Source organism: Typopeltis vanoorti, chromosome 4, assembly GCF_054136105.1.
Source record: "Typopeltis vanoorti isolate ZY-2024b chromosome 4, IOZ_Tvanoo_1.0, whole genome shotgun sequence".
NCBI lineage: Eukaryota > Metazoa > Arthropoda > Arachnida > Uropygi > Thelyphonidae > Typopeltis > Typopeltis vanoorti.
The window spans coordinates 10,897,809-10,916,396 of NC_143552.1; the positions used below are offsets into that span (position 1 = coordinate 10,897,809).

The 18,588-nt window shown below is 36.7% G+C and overlaps 2 protein-coding genes across 2 annotated transcripts; both read right to left on the reverse strand.

Moving 5' to 3' along the window:
- Window positions 1–8,217: 8,217 nt before the first annotated feature.
- LOC150107103 (protein ZBED8-like) lies at window positions 8,218–8,676 on the reverse strand. The gene has a single exon (XM_090391615.1). It carries the CDS (start codon window positions 8,674–8,676, stop codon window positions 8,218–8,220), a length of 459 nt encoding a protein of 152 aa, XP_090247741.1.
- Window positions 8,677–8,769: 93 nt separating this feature from the next.
- LOC150107104 (protein ZBED8-like) lies at window positions 8,770–9,375 on the reverse strand. Its single transcript, XM_090391616.1, has one exon. The coding sequence runs from the start codon at window positions 9,373–9,375 to the stop codon at window positions 8,770–8,772; it is 606 nt and encodes a 201-aa protein (XP_090247742.1).
- Window positions 9,376–18,588: the final 9,213 nt, after the last annotated feature.

Here is an 18,588-nt window from a genome sequence, read left to right on the forward strand (position 1 = left end):
GGAAAGAACTTTTATATCCTTCTGCGTAAGCCCAATCTGTTTTAAGTCCTTACAGCTATCTGCACTCCATGCGCCATGTAAAGAGATGGTGTTGCTGGTAAACCTCGTAGTTGCCCCATGCTCCTCCCATATCTTACTAACTAGATCTTGGTTATTCTTATAATAGTTTACCTTATTATTAGGCTATAGGCTAGTGGGCACCCTGTTCCCACCACCTGGGCATCAACTACCCAAACGTCACCATCTCTTTTAATCACTAAGTCTGGCTTACGCATACCCACGGAGGTCCTATAATGTGGTTCCACCGCAGTCTCTCAACCTTTCTTCTTAAAGTGGTTGTTCAGAATGGAGACCACGCCGTCATGCCTCCACACGTGGACCCCATGGGTGTGGAAGCAACACTGTGCTATATGAGACAATGTCTCACTGTAGTAGCAGCCAGCCCTATGGTTTGAGTCGTCACTACTCCATTGAGCTGGGCAGGGCATTGATCCTCATCCTGATAAGGTCAATATACTTGAACCCAGAGAGGAGTCTGGTACCATCCCTTACCCAATCATGCTGGTGGGGGGTACCAGATATGACTCTTTTAAAGGAGCACCATCTACAGAATAGTGCAGCAGAGATGCCCATCTCTTGTGTTCTGCGGGTGCTGACTCAATTAAGTTACCTTGATAATGGGACCAGCCTTTAGCCTACCTAAAGTCTTATTGTATTAATGGGCTATAGAAAGCCTGTCTGCAGATAGGGGAAGAAGATAGTTCTAACCTCACAATTCTGGACAGCCACAGGCGTGAGATCAGCTATCTAAGTGATGGAACCCCGAGTCCACCGTCCTTCACCCTCATGTGGAAATATGCAGTAGGGATGTCAGGCGGCAGTCGGAGCCATGATCTCACAGCTGAACGGATAGCCCTGTCCATTCAGGAGAGTACCGAGATATATGTCCTACCAAGCACCAACTTGTGGTAAAAGCAAGGTAGGAGATAGTAGGAAATGAGAAACAGTCTGCTAGGGCTTGAGAGGAGCTTTCCTCAAAGAAGCCTAGCTTCTAGGATAGAAGGGACAGAAGACCTTCCCTTTGGGGGTGAACATGATACCGAGATACTTCCACTCTTCCAGGATGGTCAAAGCATGCAACGGCCTCACGTGCAGGGAAAACTCTATAGGCTTGACCTTAAGCTTTTTGTCATGACCAGAGGGGACAAGAGCTAAAGAGTAGTACTTCTCTACATTAATAGAAAGGCATCAAATAGAGAAAAAGTCAACTGCCCGGTCAAGGAATTCCTGCAATATGGAATTCCTTGACCGGGCAGTTAGCCTCTGTGGACAATCTTATTCTCGTAGAGGCTACGAGAATAAGATTGTCCACAGAGGCCATAGCATTAAAAGAAGAAGTGCCTAGAGAGTAGCCTATGTGGCAAGGAAGAGAGCGAAGAAACTCATCTATGACACAGTTAAAGAAAAGAGGAGATAGAGGATCACCCTGGCGAACACCCTGCACTGCGGGAATAGAAGTCGCATGGGATCCTGTAGTGATAGTGATGGAGCTACCCAAGTATAGCTCCATAACATAGGAAAGAAAGGGTTCTGGACATCCAGCAATAGACAGTGCTCGAAGGAGAGCAGGAAGGGAGACGCTATCAAAAGCCTTTTGAAGGTCCAGCGATGCCATATATATATAGAGGCTTAAGGCAGCAGCAGGAATCAGAGAGAAGAGAAGAAAGAAGATATATATTCTCGGCACAGCTGTCCAAAGGGACAAAAGCTCTCTGTCTATAATCATGCTGCATATGTTGCTGAAGTCGTTTAACTAAGATTTTATGATAGAGTCTAAGTATCACAGGGTAATAGGTCTAAAGTCTGATGCACGGCTTGAAGTTTCTTTCTTCGGAATGAAGATAGTTCTTGAAGCACGTAGGCATGGTGGTATTGCATCTAAATATTATCTGATATCTGTCTGTCAACCATCCTCTGATCCAAGTCAAGAGTTTATATTCCAATCCCATATTCTCCAGTTTATGCAACATCCTTTCATATAGTATCTTATCAAATGCCTTAGAAAAACCCAACATTATCATAGTGTATCCATTCCCTTTATACAACTCAGCTGTAACATTGTTATAAAATATAATCAAATTGCTAAAGTATGCTTTCCTTTAGTAAACCCATGCTGCTCCTTGCAGAGTATAGCTTGCTTGTCTACCCATTTCTGTATGCAAGTTCTTACCGACTTCTCTAAAATCTTCACTACCACACCAGAGATACTGATAGGTTGGCAGTTAGACACATCAGTTTTTGCACCACCCTTGTACAATGGAACTATCATACATTCCTTCCATTCCTGTGGTATCATTCCAGAGCTGAGACTCAAGTTATACAAACATGTGAAAGGCTTAGCCAATTCGGCTGAACATTCCTTTAGCAAACAGACTGATATTCCATTTGTCCCTATTGACAAATTCTTACCCAGGTTATGTAACAGCTCATCAACTTCATTCACATGCACCTCTAACTTTTCATCCAAAGCAGCATTAGTACTGTGCACCATGTTACATACCAATGTTGATATATCTTAGCAAAGTGAGCACTCGTTAACTGAACAATCTTATTAGCTCTGATACTTGAGTACCATCTGCATTCAATTCTTTCACATTCATTCTTTCTTTTGCTTGCGGCATAATGATAAAATTCTTTTGGATTACCTTTAGCTTGCATGGCCAATTTCTTTTCATACTCTGATTTAGCTTTCTGCACAATACTCGGTACGTTTCTGGCCTGAGGTTTATATATTTCATAACTCTTCTCACTGTTATTCTCAAGATATTCTTTTCACATTATTTCCTTCTTGTGGATCTCTTGCTTAATAAGGTTGCACATCCATTTCACTTCCAACCTATTTATTCTTCGAACACTAGGGATATACAGGGTGTTCGGGATAAATTTGACAGTTTCGTAAGGAAAAAGAAAATCTTCTTTGTATCTATTAAATTTAATGAATTGACAAAAAAACATTACAGGCAGAGTTAATTACAATACTATCAACAAGATTTACTCAAAATAACCACCATTAGCATCGATCACAGCTTCAATTCTGCTTCGGAACCTCGAACAAGCTGATGCTACAGTCTCCCTGGGAAGGGCCGCAAAAACTGTTTTAATTTTATCCATTAACTGGGCTTTTGTATTACTGGAAGTGCGATTGGTGTCTTTTTCAACTGCGCCCCATACAAAATAATCCATGGGGTTAAGGTCTGGGGAGTTTGGAGGCCAAACATTTGGACTGGTGAAGTCGTAGAAATTTTCAGACAACCATTTTTGACTTTTCCCAGAGGTGTGGCAAGGGGCCGAATCCTGCTGCCATACATACGGCCTACCATTGGCTACCCTTGTTATCCAGGGCTTGACTACAGTTAGCAACTCCACGAACAAAGCCCGAATTCCAATGCCAGGGTTCTTCAACACCTGTTCCTGCAGATTTGCGAGGAATTCTGCTGTACGAACGCAATCAGATCGTCTGCTAGGGATCTTTCTTCTTGCTACATCCTCGTAGTCACCATTGCAAGTCTCTAGTTCATGCCTGATTGTTTTTACTGTATTCAGGGAGCATTGGGCAGCAGTCGTAATATCCTTATTTTGATGGCGGGCACGAATCATCATGATACAAGTTATTCTCTTCCATGATTCAGGTGGGTTCCAGCTATCCATCCTTTCTGACATCTTGTATATGAATGAAGAAGGGTCCAAACTTTTAAATGAAGAGAAGTGTGTGTTAATACATGTAACTTACGGAAAAATATAATTAATTATAAATATGTCAAATTTATCCCGAACACCCTGTATTTGGATATGACCTCATTTAAGCACATTTTCAGAGATTTCCATGCATTGCTACATTTTTCCCATTCAGTAACTGATACCATGAGACTAAAGATAGTATTCGCCTAAGTTGATCATAATTTCCAGATTTGTAGTTGAGCATGTAACCTGTTTTAATTGGAGCATCAAACTTCCCAAGCAAGCACAGCATAATCACTGTCACCAATTGATAGTAAAATAGCCATATTCCTAACAGACACCCCTTTTGATGCTATGAGCAAATCCAATATTCTTTGACCTCGAGTTCCTTCTTTCACATGCTTTTTTTTTTTTTTTTTTTTGTTTCACACACACACATATATATATATATATATATACAGGGTGTTCGGGATAAATTTGACATATTTATAATTAATTATATTTCTCCGTAAGTTACATGTATTAACACACACTTCTCTTCATTTAAAAGTTTGGACCCTTCTTCATTCATATACAAGATGTCAGAAAGGATGGATAGCTGGAACCCACCTGAATCATGGAAGAGAATAACTTGTATCATGATGATTCGTGCCTGCCATCAAAATAAGGATATTACGACTGCTGCCCAATGCTCCCTGAATACAGTAAAAACAATCAGGCATGAACTAGAGACTTGCAATGGTGACTACGAGGATGTAGCAAGAAGAAAGATCCCTAGCAGACGATCTGACTGCGTTCGTACAGCAGAATTCCTCGCAAATCTGCAGGAACAGGTGTTGAAGAACCCTGGCATTGGAATTCGGGCTTTGTTCGTGGAGTTGCTAACTGTAGTCAAGCCCTGGATAACAAGGGTAGCCAATGGTAGGCCGTATGTATGGCAGCAGGATTCGGCCCCTTGCCACACCTCTGGGAAAAGTCAAAAATGGTTGTCTGAAAATTTCTACGACTTCACCAGTCCAAATGTTTGGCCTCCAAACTCCCCAGACCTTAACCCCATGGATTATTTTGTATGGGGCGCAGTTGAAAAAGACACCAATCGCACTTCCAGTAATACAAAAGCCCAGTTAATGGATAAAATTAAAACAGTTTTTGCGGCCCTTCCCAGGGAGACTGTAGCATCAGCTTGTTCGAGGTTCCGAAGCAGAATTGAAGCTGTGATCGATGCTAATGGTGGTTATTTGAGTAAATCTTGTTGATAGTATTGTAATTAACTCTGCCTGTAATGTTTTTTTGTCAATTCATTAAATTTAATAGATACAAAGAAGATTTTCTTTTTCCCTACGAAACTGTCAAATTTATCCCGAACACCCTGTACATCCTTGTCTCACACTAGATTTAACATTAAACCATCTCCCTGTACTTCCTTCAATTCTAACTGCTGTCTTACAACTCAAATAAAGACTAAGTATTGCTTGATATAATGCCCCATTGACACCATATAACTGTAGCGTATTGAATAGCTTCTCTCTTGGCATCTTGTCATATGCCTTTTCCAGATCTACAAAACTTAAATACAGTTCTTTTTTTTTCCCATGATTTCTCGACTATTTGTCGTAAAGTGAAAATCTGATCCTGACAGCCTCTATTTGGCCTGAATGCAGCTTGTTCTTCACCAAGCTTTTCTTCCACAATTCTTCTCAACCTTTTCTCAAGTATAGTTGCATAATCTTACCAGGAACACTCAGTAGGGAAATACTTCTGTAATTCTTACATTCAGTTTTATTTCCCTTTTTATATATGGGTACTATGAGAACTCTACTCAATTCATAGGGAATTCATCCTTCTGTCCAGGCCTTTTGAACTATGCAGTGCAGCCACTGCAAAACTTTTATACCACCATACTTCAGCATTTCTGGTCAAATATCATCTACTCCTGCTGTCCTTTCACATTTCAAGCCTTTGATGGCTTTTTCTACTTCAAGTATGGATATGTATTTCTGACTGTATGCCTGGTCGGTGTTATTTTACCTCTGTGCTATCACTGCTTGTTTCATTTAGCAATTTTTCGAAGTGGTTACTCCATACTTCAAGGATATCTTTTTCTCTCATTTTCATGTCACCTTTATAATCTCTAATACCTTTTACAGCACTCTTTCCTCCATTTCTAAGCTTCTTCAACAACCTCCAGAATATTTTGCTGCTTCTTGATATTTATTTTCTATGTTCTTGCTAAAGTCCTCCCATGACTTTTGTTTAGCTAGTTTTATACAGTGTTTAGCTTTCTTACATTTGTCTCTGTATTCTCTAAGAGCACAAGCTTACTTATTTGCCAGGAACTTTTCATATGCTTTCTTCATTTCCTTCACTGCCTCTTTAACTTCCTGTGTCCACCATGGAGTTGTGATTTTTCTATCCTTGCAGACAACCTCACCACTTGCCTCTCTGGCTGAATCAATTAGGGTTTTCTTCAAGGCTTGCCACTGAATTTCCAAGGTTTGGTTCCTGTTCTCAAACTCTTTCATTTTTTCTTCAATAATCTTTGTGTATTTTAGTCTGCAGTTCACATCTGAGAGCTGGCTACTTTTATTTGCTTTAAAACTTTCTTACATGTTTTTCTTTTCAAAATGAAATTCAATTTTATCCTACTCAAGACTAAATAGTGATCACTTCTGATTTCAAATCCTCTGTACACTCTGGATGGTGTCCTGCACCAGAGAGAAAACATCACTATCAACAATAACATAGTCGATGAGACTTTTCTTATTCCTTGTCTCTTCTCTCCATTTGAATTTGTGCACATTTTTATGTTGGAACATGGTGTTAGTAATAACCAGTCTATGTCCTGAGCAGAAATCCAACAAGTATTTGCCATTATTATTAGCTTGGATCTTTTCTCCAAATTTTCCCAAAATATTTTTGTATGTCTGACAATCATTTCCTATTCTGCTATTTAGATCCCCAACAAGGACCAGTTTTTCATTGTGTCAGTTGTTTTCTCTAAAGCCTCAAAAAATACCTCCACTTCTACCATAGGAGAACCTTCTGTGGGATCATAGGCACAAATAAGTCTCATTGTCCTGTTCCCAATTTTGATATTTGCCCACATCACTCTATTTGAAATTGCCTGCAATTCAAGAAGATTAGCCTCGTATTTAGTGTTGAATACTATGGCTACGCCTTCTTTTCCTTGATTGTTATTGCCTGAATAAAACATTTTGTATTTATTACTCAGAAAGATCTCACCAGTTTTTGTCTTTTTTGTTTCAGTCATGCCTATTATGTCAATCTGATACTTGTCTGATTCCTGAGCTAGCTCCATATTTTTGCCATTCCGGCTTCTTATTTTGATAGTACCAATTTAACTCTGGTGATGTTGAGTTGGGGTGTGTTTTCAGATTTGTTCCAGTAGCTGACTTTTCGCTGTTCGTCCTGGTTCCCTGGCGAAAACAATGGGGGCCTTGTTTAACCGGGCGACTCCCCAGCCAGCATGAAATTTTGTTACGTTGTACCATCATTTTGTATTTTGGTTTAAGCCAATAAGAATACAATTTGGTTGGCTAAATCCCAAATTGCCAGCCCATCCTCATTTGTTCATTATCCATTTAGATACCCAACAGGGTGCACCACGAGAAGGTGAGGTTTGGACATTAGGTCAAAAGCCCTGGTCAGTTCTCTGCATTCCTTTAAAGCAGTGGATTTTAACCTTTTTAGTAATCAGTACTCCCTTGAATCTAAAAATAAGTTCTTGCACCCCTTTGAAAAATGTGTTTCTATTTCTTTATTTAGGAAATTACATCTATTGCAAGATAATATATTTATTGAAAAATAAACACATACATTTACATATACATACAAAACAATATCTCAATTTTTAATGGCTGCGTTGTTGTTGTTTATTCATAGTAATACTTTTGAAGGGAGGCTCCTTTTTTGAAAGAGCCATGCGTAAGTTATCACTTGCATTTAAGCGACTTCTGGCTTTTGTTTTATCTACAAAAGTGATGAAAATCCCATTTCACACAGGTTGGTGGTGGCAGCAAATGGTAAAAGTGTCTGCAATGCTGCTTTTGCCAGCTGTGGATAAGGTTCTAACTGTGTACGCCAGAATTGTTCTAAGTCCAGTTTTTCAAATTCCATTTGAATACATGCATTGGCTCGTATTTCAATAAGATCATCTTTTATTAAATAGCTGTTGTCCATCGAATCTGGGTCAAATAGAAATGGATCCAGTATCCATCTCTGAACTTTGCTAATATTTCCCGTGGTAAAGTATCCATGAAATGATTCACTCAGTTGTTGGAGGTGTATTGCAATTTCAGGTATAATTATTATTTTCTCATTTTCCAGAACGATTGAATCAAGCAAAGGAAAGTTTGCAAAATTCCCATTTTCAACTCAACGTTTCCAAATTTTTAGTTTTTCAATAAATGAAGATAATTTTTCAATAGCTGTTATTGTGTTCTTACCAAATCCTTGCATTCATGTGTTTAATTCATTCAGGTGGCTAAATATATCTGCTAAGTAGGCTAGTTGAAGTATTGCTTCTCTTTTTTCAAAAGCTTTAACTAAATCACAATTTTGGTTAGTAAGAAAGTGTATAATTTCCTCGCTCAATTCAAAAACCCTGCTTAGCATGCGGCCCTTGGAGAGCCACCGTACTTCAGTGTGATAAAAAAGCACAGTATGAACAGCACTGATTTCTTCACACAAAGCACGAAAGATATGATGATTAAGCGCTCGTCCTCGGATATACTTGACTACATTTACTGCAGTAGTTAAGTGTTGTTTTAAATTCTTTGGCAAAGCTTTCGATGCAAGTGCATGACAGTGCAACATGCAATGCGTTATTGTAACTTGCGGTATTTCTGTTCTTGATCCAGAATTTTTGCCCAACATTGCAGGGGCACCATCAGTGCAAATTGAGCCTATCACATTCATGGGTATTTGATGTTTCAAAAAAAAGTTTTTAATATGATTGAAAACATCATTTCCTTTTGTCGTCAATTCCAGTGGCTCACAAAATAAAAATTCTTACAACATTTCTTTTTCCTTAATGTATTGCATAAATACCAACAACTGACTGCAATTATCAACATCAGTTGACTCGTCCAGTTGAATAATCACTTTTAGAGGACTGGCTTTGATATCTTCTACTACTTGCAGTAAAATATCAACACTGATATCTTGAATGCACGATCGAATCACATTGTTTGATAATGGAATCTGCTGAATTTTTCTTTGTGCTTCAGAACCCAATACAATTTTTGCAATTTCAAGTGCACACAGTTTCACCAATTCCTCAGCTATTGTATGACCTTTTCTTTTCTTAGTACACAGATATGCCACTTGATAAGAAGCTTCTAACAAGGGCTTTTGAACTGTCGCAACGTCAAATTTTGTAATAGTACTGGTATCAAATCGTGCCTTCTTAGACTTCAAAATATTAAGAGTATTTCCTGCAGATTCACCACCATGCTGATTGTTGAAATGCTCTAACAACTTTGACAGTTTAAGATTGGAGTTTGAAAATATTTTGCAACATAAAATGCATTGTGTTCGTTGCATGCCATCTTTTTCTGTTATACAAGTGAATCCATAAGCAACATAATTGTCTTTCCATTGGCATTTTTTTGACATAACGAGGGTTACTACAATCAATAAAATAATAATTATAATTTTTCAAAATTTGCAGAAAACCTTTACGTAATCAATTGATCATATCCGGTATGGGCTTTAGTCACTGATTAATATTGGTAAATTGAAGAAAATTAGTATTTGTTTCTGCATCAAACCACCTCATTAACATTCATACTCAGAGTATGCGAACACGTTTGCATTTCAACCAGTTTCTTATTGTACTGCATGTGCTGGTAAGTGCGATGCACTGAGGCAAAGGTAAGAGAGGGTAGGAGTGGGGGTCCCAAAAGTCGATGTAGCGTTCGCGAGTTTCTCACAGCGGTAGTTTCCATCGAAAATTTAGAAACTTCTCTCACACCCCCAGGGTCGCACACACCCCAGGTTAAGAACCACTGCTTTAAAGGCTATGTGGAGATCTCCTCTCAGTTATACAGTTTTGACCCTGAAACAGCTTCCCCCCCCCCCAGGTTTCATTATATAACAAATTTTGTTTGAAGTGTAGATATGCTAACCACTCAACTAACTGGAAGTTATGATTGTGGAGTCATCTTTTGCTTTTCATCACATTATATATAATCATGGTTGTCTATCTGTTGATATTAAATACAAATTTCTGAAAAATATTTTTTAGATTCATAATTAACATAATTAACTAACACCATGTTCCAACATAAAAATGTGCACAAATTCACATGGAAAGAAGAGGCTAGGAATAAGAAAAGTCTCATTGACTATGTTATTGTTGATAGTGATGTTTTCTCCCTGGTGCAGGACACCAGAGTGTACAGAGGATTTGAAATTGGAAGTGATCACTATTTAGTCTTGAGCAGGATAAAATTGAATTTCATATTGAAAAGAATAACATGTAAGAAAGTTTTAAAGCGAATAAAAGTTGAGCAGCTCTCAGATGTGAACTGTAGACTAAAATACAGAAAGATTATTGAAAAGAAAATGAAAGAGTTTGAGAACAGGAATCAAACCTTGGAGATTCGGTGGCAAACTCTGAAGAAAACATTGATTGATTCTGCCAGAAAGGTGAGGTTGTGTGCAAGGATAAAAAAATCAGCACTCCCTGGTGGACACAGGAAGTTAAAGCGACAGTGAAGGAAAAGAAGAAAGCATATCAAAAGTTCCTGGCAAATAAGTCAGCTTTTACTCTTACAGAATACAGAGACAAATGTAAGAAAGCTAAATAGTGTGTAAAACTAGCTAAACAAAAGTCATGGGAGGACTTTGGCAAGAATATAGAAAATAAATATCAAGAAGGTGGCAAAATATTCTGGAGGTTGTTGAAGAAACTTAGGAATGGAGGAAAGAGTGCTGTAAAAGGAGTTAGAGATGATAAAGGTGACATGAAAACAGGAGAAAAAGATATCCTTGAAGTATGGAGTAATTACTTTGAAAAACTGCTAAATGAAAAAAGCAGTGATGACAGCACAGTGATAAAAAACACTGACCAGGCATGCAGTCAGGAATACATATCCATACTTGAAGTAGAAAAAGCCATCAAAGGCTTGAAATGTGGAAAGGCAGCAGGAGTAGATGATATTCAGCCAGAAATGCTGAAGTATGGTGGTATAAAAGTCTTACAGTGGCTGCACTGCATTGTTCAGAAAGCCTGGACAGAGGGACGAATTCCCGATGATTGGAGTAGAGCTCTCATAGTACCCATATATAAAAAGGGAAATAAAACTGAATGTGAGAATTACAGAGGTATTTCCCTACTGAGTGTTCCTGGCAAGATCTATGCAAGTATACTTGAGAAAGTTGAGAAGAATTGTGGAAGAAAAGCTTGGTGAAGAACAAGCTGGATTCAGGCCAAACAGAGGCTGTCAGGATCAGATCTTCACTTTACGACAAATAGTCGAGAAAGCATGGGAATATAACAAAGATCTGTATTTAAGCTTTGTCGATTTGGAAAAGGCATATGATAAGGTGCCAAGAGAGAGAAGCTATTCAATACGCTGCAGTTATATGGTGTCAATGGGGCATTATATCAAGCAATACTTAGTCTTTATTTGAGTTGTAAGACAGCAGTTAGAATTGAATGAAGTACAGGGAGATGGTTTAATGTTAAATCTACTGTGAGACAAGGATGTACATTATCCCCTCTGTTATTCATTATCTATATGGATCACATTATGAAGGAAAGTGGTATTAAACCTGATATCAAAATTGGAGATGTTAATGTCAGCTCTTTGCTTTATGCGGATGATGTTATACTTCTAAATAAATCCGCTACAAGTCTGCAAGATTCTCTGACTAAATTGAATAGCTGTTGTAATAGATATGGTATGAAGGTCAGCAATAAAAAGACAAAGACAATGAAAATAGGCAGAATCATTGAAAATGTCAACTGTGTTGTGAATGGAGAACCTGTGGAACAAGTAAAACATTTCAGCTACTTAGGCACGATTTTTACTGAAGATGGTAAATTAAATATAGAAATAGACAACAGAATCAACAAAGCTGGTATGGTAGGAAGTCAACTGAATAATTTCATATGGAATGAGCAAGAAATTAGTCGAAACACTAAATTAGCTGTACAAGACAGTGTTCAAACCAGTTTTAACTTATGGATCTGAGAGCTGGGTCAGAAGTAAAACACTTGACCAAAGACTAGAGACTGCAGATATGAGAGTCCTGAGAAAGATTAGAGGCGTGAACAGATGGCATCAATGGCAATATCATATTAAAAATGAGGATATTAGGAAAGAACTTGACATTGTCAACATCCAGGAATGCATTAGCAGAGCTAATCTCAGATGGTATGGTCACTTAAATAGAATGGGAGAGGAAAGATTAGCAAAACAAGTGTTCTCTGCCAGGTTGGCAGGAAAACGACCCAGAGGAAGACCAAGATATAGGTGGATTGATACGGTACAAAGTGCCTTAGATGATAGAAATATAAGATCTGATAATGTTGGAGTCTTGACAAGTAACAGACTGATTTGGAGGAAAATTGTAGGTAGGAAGTTAGTAATGATGTAATTTTTTCATGTAGTACTGTCATATCCTGTACACCCCTTGAGGGTACATGTCAGGAATTTGATGATGATGATGATAATTAACAATATTGTTTGGTAGAACTAAACTTGAATCCATGGCTCATAATGCATTGGCTCCATATCTTCAGACTCCTGAAACAAAGAGAACGTTAATTGTTTTCCTTATCTATAATTTTTTTAAGTACTGTGAAGTCAGTGACCAAAGAAATGTTATTAGTAGTACCATCTGATATCAAAAGTATTTTGCTGTGAAATAATTTAGATATTCAGTTGATTTGTTCAGTAGCTCATTGGATTTTTTTTTTTTTTTAATGCCTATTAATCTTTTCAGTTATTTATAGAAAAATTGTCTGCCATCAGTATTGATACTTAATAAATAACAAGTTATTAACATTCTTAACTGTATTTATTTTCTGCTAGTCTATGCTATGATGATCACAGTTATTATAATTGTTGGGTATTGAATATTATAAGGTCACTTTGGTGGGCAGCTTAGTGTGTGTGTGCACGTGCTGAAAACAAAATGCTTTAATTTTGCCTGTTTATTACATTTTTAAGTAAACATGTCATACTTGTTTGATTTTACTGCTGTTATCATTTCACACACATGCTGTATCAGTATGCATACACTGGTTGGATTTTCAAATTTAAAAAAAAAAAATTTTTTATTTATTTATTTATTTTTATTATAAAATATCAAGGGCTTCATTGATGTTTTTCCTTGAAATTTTTGTTTCACATAATGTTTTATTTATTTATTTATTTCACATCTACTCTAACAAAAAGTAAGTTAATATTGTGGATCTCCATTAGTTTTCTTGAGTTTTTCATTTGCATCTTCAGTTATTTGCATGCTTTTTTTTTTTACCAAAAAAGTTAGTAAATTAATGTTAGTTTAACGAAAAGTTGCTATATGTTTTGGACAATTTCCTTATCAATAGACAATTAAGGAAAACAACTAAACTCTCTCAATTTATTTTTGTAGAAATATTCATTAAAATTCTTATATCACAATCATTGAGTTATTGCTAATGTATAAATATATAACTCAGGTGTGGCTCACATACAAGACAAAAGTCTTAATGATGGAGCATATATAATATAAAACTTGTTGATCTTAGATGAGTTCATATTCAGTTAACAATATGGTAGTAATTTTAGTGTTTGTAATTTTATTCCAGAAATTATCAGATGTTAATATGAATATAGTTAAGCACTTGCAACTGTCATGTCATTCATAATATGCACAAATTTGCAACCAGATTATTACTGAACTATAATGTTTAGATCGTTGTCACTAAAGTTTTTAATTCGTTTTTGTCATCTATAAAAAATGTTTGTAAATGTTCTAACCATACCAGCCTGGCTAGCCGAGTGGTTAGCATATCCACTCTCCAACCAAAAGGCTGCGGGTTCGAATCCCACCGTGGGCATGGATGTTTGCGATTGTCTGTGGAAAAACTAGTGGTGGTGATTGGCAGTAAATGGCATTGGTGGATTGAGTGGTGGAGACAGAGCTGTAGAACAGGTGCCCTCCTTCGATGAGTCTTTGGACTCCCTGGAGGTGTCAAATAATAATAATATATTAAGGCATACACTTAAACATTGGTTGTCAATTTTTAGTTATCTGGATAGACTGTTTCAAAATTGGATGGAAGTTAAACGATATTAAACTGATATGCAGTCAGGTGTACACATCAACAATTGGAGTAGAGCTCCAGATTGTAGAGCTCTCAGAGTACTTCTGTTAAGAAGAAATAAAACTGAATGTGAGAATTAGAGAAATTTCCATACTCAGAATTGCAGGTAAGATTTATTCAAGCATACCCATAAGAAGCTATGAAAAATTTTGTGTGGAAGGGGGGGGGGATTTTGAAGAACAATCATCTACATTCAGGCAAATAAAATTTGTCAGAGTTGATTTTTACTGTAAGACAAACGGTCAAAAACATGGAACCTGTATTTAAATTTTGTAGGTCTTGAAAAGGTATGTGACAAGGTGCCAAGAAAAAAACTGCTACAGTTATGTGGTGTAAATGCTACAGTGCTACAAAATGCTACAGTTATGTGGTGTAAATGGGACATTATATCAAGCAATACTTAATGTATATTTGAATTTAAAGTCATCACTTAGAATTTAAGGAGATTCAGGAAGATGGCGTGATCCAAAATTGGTGTACAATAAGAGTTAAACAAATTCTAACTCGACATCAGAAGAGTTCAAGATTGGCACAATCAATATAAGAAGCATCAACAGCAAAGAATTGGATAAATACCAGATCAAGATAATAGGTATTACTGAAACACAGAAGACAAAAACAGGTGAGATTTTTTCAAGCACAAATACATTGTTATATTATGGCAATAGTGATCAGGGAAAAGAAGTGGCTAGAGTATTAGACACAATTAGATATTGTGGTACCACAGAAGAAGTGGAGGTTTTTCAGTGCATTAGAGAAAGCAGCTGGCACAAAGAAAAAAGTATCAGGTTGCCCTTGTTCGAGATCTAAATGAACAGAAAATTATTACCAGACATAAAGAAAAGTTTTGAGAAAATTTGAAAAAAAGAGCAAAGCTAATAATAATGGTAAGTACCTGTTGGATTTCTGTTCAGGACATTGACTAGCTATTACTAATATCATGTTCCATCAAAGATGTGCACAAATTCACATAGAGAGAAGACACAAGAAATGAGAAAAATCTCATTGATTGTGCTATTGTTTGATAGTAATACATTCATGCTAATTCAAGACACAAGAGTAAACAGAGGATTTGAAATCAGAAATGATCACCATTCAGTTTATGAGCAGGATAAAATTAAATATCATATTGAAAAGTAAAGTTGTAAGAAAGTTTTAAAATGAGCTGAATTGAGCACCTTTCATATGTGAACTGTACAATCAAATACACAAATACTATTCATTAGTTCAAAAAAAAAAAAATGAAAGTTAGTAGTAATGTAGTGATGTAACATTTTTATGTAATGCTATCATAATATCCTGTATATTCACTGAATATACATATTAAGAATTTGATGATGATGATGATGACAATAGTTCATGCCCTCCACTCTTATTCATCATCTGTATGGATGTTCAAACCTGATATCAATTATATATTTAGTTTAATCCTTTATCCAAATATAAGCAAACAAAGTTTGCACCTGAAGCATCTTCAGGACTGGGACAACTTGTGGTAAAGGTGGTATAAGTTCTCATCACTTGCCTTAGTATCTTCCATAATGCAAAGCACGTCTCCTTGCGCTTGTATAATGCTATACGTTATGGAAAGGGCCACTACCCAGACCAGTTTCGACCTTTATTGAGGTGTCATCAGTGGGTGCCAGACCCGGTGGAGGTGATACGAAGGTTATGGAGAAGTCATATTTACTTATACGAGTTGCCAAAAGGTGTCACACCTTATTATTAAATTATTGCTTTGCATTATGGGAGATACTAAGGCAAGTGATGGGAACTTATACCACCTTTACTATGAGTTGCCCCAGTCCTGAAGATACTTCAGTTACAAACTTTGTTTGCTTACACTTGGATAAAGGATTAAACTAAATATATAATTTATAGTCTAACCAAGTGAAAAAACTTCCAATCATAGATAAGGAAGAAATTTCTGAAAGATGGAAGAAGTGCCTAGAATAACTCTATAAAGGAAAAGATCTAGACAAGTGAGGCCATAGAAGTTGAAACCAGGCTTGATGCAGAAGAAATTGGCCCAACCATATTACATGATGAATTTGAATGGATGCTAAATGAACTATCGTCTAACAAGGCACCAGATGTTGATAATATTCCCTTAGAATTAATAAAATATTCACAAATATAACTAAATCCTACTTATTCAAAATCATAAAGGTTATATGTGAAACTGGAATCAATCCCAAAGCCTTCACACAATGCTCTGTCATTCCCATTCTTTCAATAAATAATGCAGACAAATGTGAAATCATTGAACAATAAGTCTGATATCACATTCTTCAAAAATATTACTAAAAGTTATACAAAAAAAAAAAAAAAAGCTAACAAATGAGGCCAAAGAATATATCAGTATTGACCAGTTTGGGTTCAATAGACATCAAGGGACAAGAGATGCAATCCTAGCTTTTAGAACAATTATAGAAAGAAGATTTGAGAAGAATAAAAATACTCTGGTAGTTTTCTTTGACCTGGAGGAAGCCTTTGATAGTCTTGACTGAAGCCACATGTTTCAAATTGTAAAAACAATAAAGATAGATCTGAGAGATAGAAGGCTCATATTAATCTCTGCAATCACCAAGAAGCCCAGATAGAAATAATAAACAGCGAAGATATGTTGAAAGTTGTTTTTTTTTTTACCTTGGTTCTGTTATACATTAAAGATACCAAGAAATTATATACTTGGATTTAATCCTTTAAAGGTCAAAACTGGTCTGGGTAGTGCATATGCATAGCATTATATGTCTCTCTGTAAGGATGTGTGCTTTGCATATGGGATACATACTAAGACAAGTGATGTGAAGTCATTAGTGTCTATATACAAATAGCTCAGACGTGAATATGTTTCATTCGCAAAACATTGTTTTGATTCCTTGGGTAACGGATTTAAACCAAGTATATAATTTCTTGATATTCTTAATGTACAACAAGGGTGTTCTCTTTCTCAAATACTGTTTAATCTCTACATTGAATAAGCAAATTAGCAGAACTAATCGAAACAGGAATTAAGATAAATGGAATTGAAATTAATTGGTTACGATTTGTTGATGATATAGCAGTTACCACACTGATAATGAAAACAAACTGAAATCCACTCTGACAAAGATGGAAGAAATTAAAGGGATTCAAGCATTCAGAATATGTTACCAGAGCTAATCTCAGGTGGTATGGCTACTTAAACAGAATGGGAGAGGAAAGATTAGCTAAACAAGTGTTCTTCGCCAGGATGCAGGAAAAAAAACCATAGGAAGACCAACATGCAGGTGGATTGATCAGTAAAAAGTGCCTTAGAAGACAGAAATATAAGATGTGGTGATATTGGAATGTTGACAGATAACAGGCTAATCTAGAAATGTTTATAGGCAGTTAGCAATGATGTAACTTTTCATGTTGTACTATCATAAGATCCTGTACCCCCCCAAAGGGTGGGTTGTATAGGATCTGTCATGTATATGTCAGGAATTGACGACAATGATGATTTTTCATTGAACAACCTAATCTATGTAGTTGAAGTTCTTTGGCTTACTTATTTCATCATTAGTGATGGATTAAATTAAGCAATTTTATTTATTTTATTCGTGTGGGGTTCTCCCCATTCCTCGACTACCCCTTAGGACTGGTTGAGCCCTCCTAATGATGGATTAAGTACTATATTCTATGACTGTAGCCTGTTTGTTTACACGGGGCCTGCTTGCGTGATGAAAAACCCCAGATAAACTTGGGGGGGGGGGAACCCTGTCTTCGACAGGAATTGAACCTAGGACACTCCTTCCCCGGGCATATGGTTGCGAAGCGCATAGTCACTAGACTCACTGCACGGACTATTATGCAATGAATATGCCACTTTACATCAGTTTTTTTTCTCACACTTTTTACTTTTAAAAGTTAGCAAACTTAGCAAACCACTTAAGTGGAGATTTCGAAATGTGGCATGTATATGTGTTAGTCTGCTAATGGCAATGACTTTTCCTTAGTTAAATCCATAATTTTTCCAATAAATTTTGTCTCTGTGTTATTTATTTATTTCGTATCCAAACACAAGTAGTACAGTAGTAAGTGGTACAACATGATTTACAACAAATTAGGATACATTACAATGAGATTAGCTTGGATTTGGTAGGTGAAAATTATACAAGGAATAATAATTAAATATGAAAAAAAGGAAACTATACATTACTTATATAAATAAACATGGTCAGATGTTCCTCCAGTGTCTTGCACAATCAACTGCTCTTTCTGTGCAGGATATAAGGTCCTCTTTTGCACAAGGCGATGGAAGAAAGGGACAAGAAAGAAGGTTCCATGGACTGGGTTGTCCCACACTCACAATTGTCTGGGCCAGTGAGGTTACCTCATTTGATGAGGTTTTGTTTGCAGCGTCCTGTTGTCCGGAGTCTGTTTAGGCTTTTCCGAGTATTCCAGTCCAAGTGGGCACCACATGGAAGATGTTGGGCTGTTGAAATACCAGTATTATTTTTGAACCATGCCATGGGATT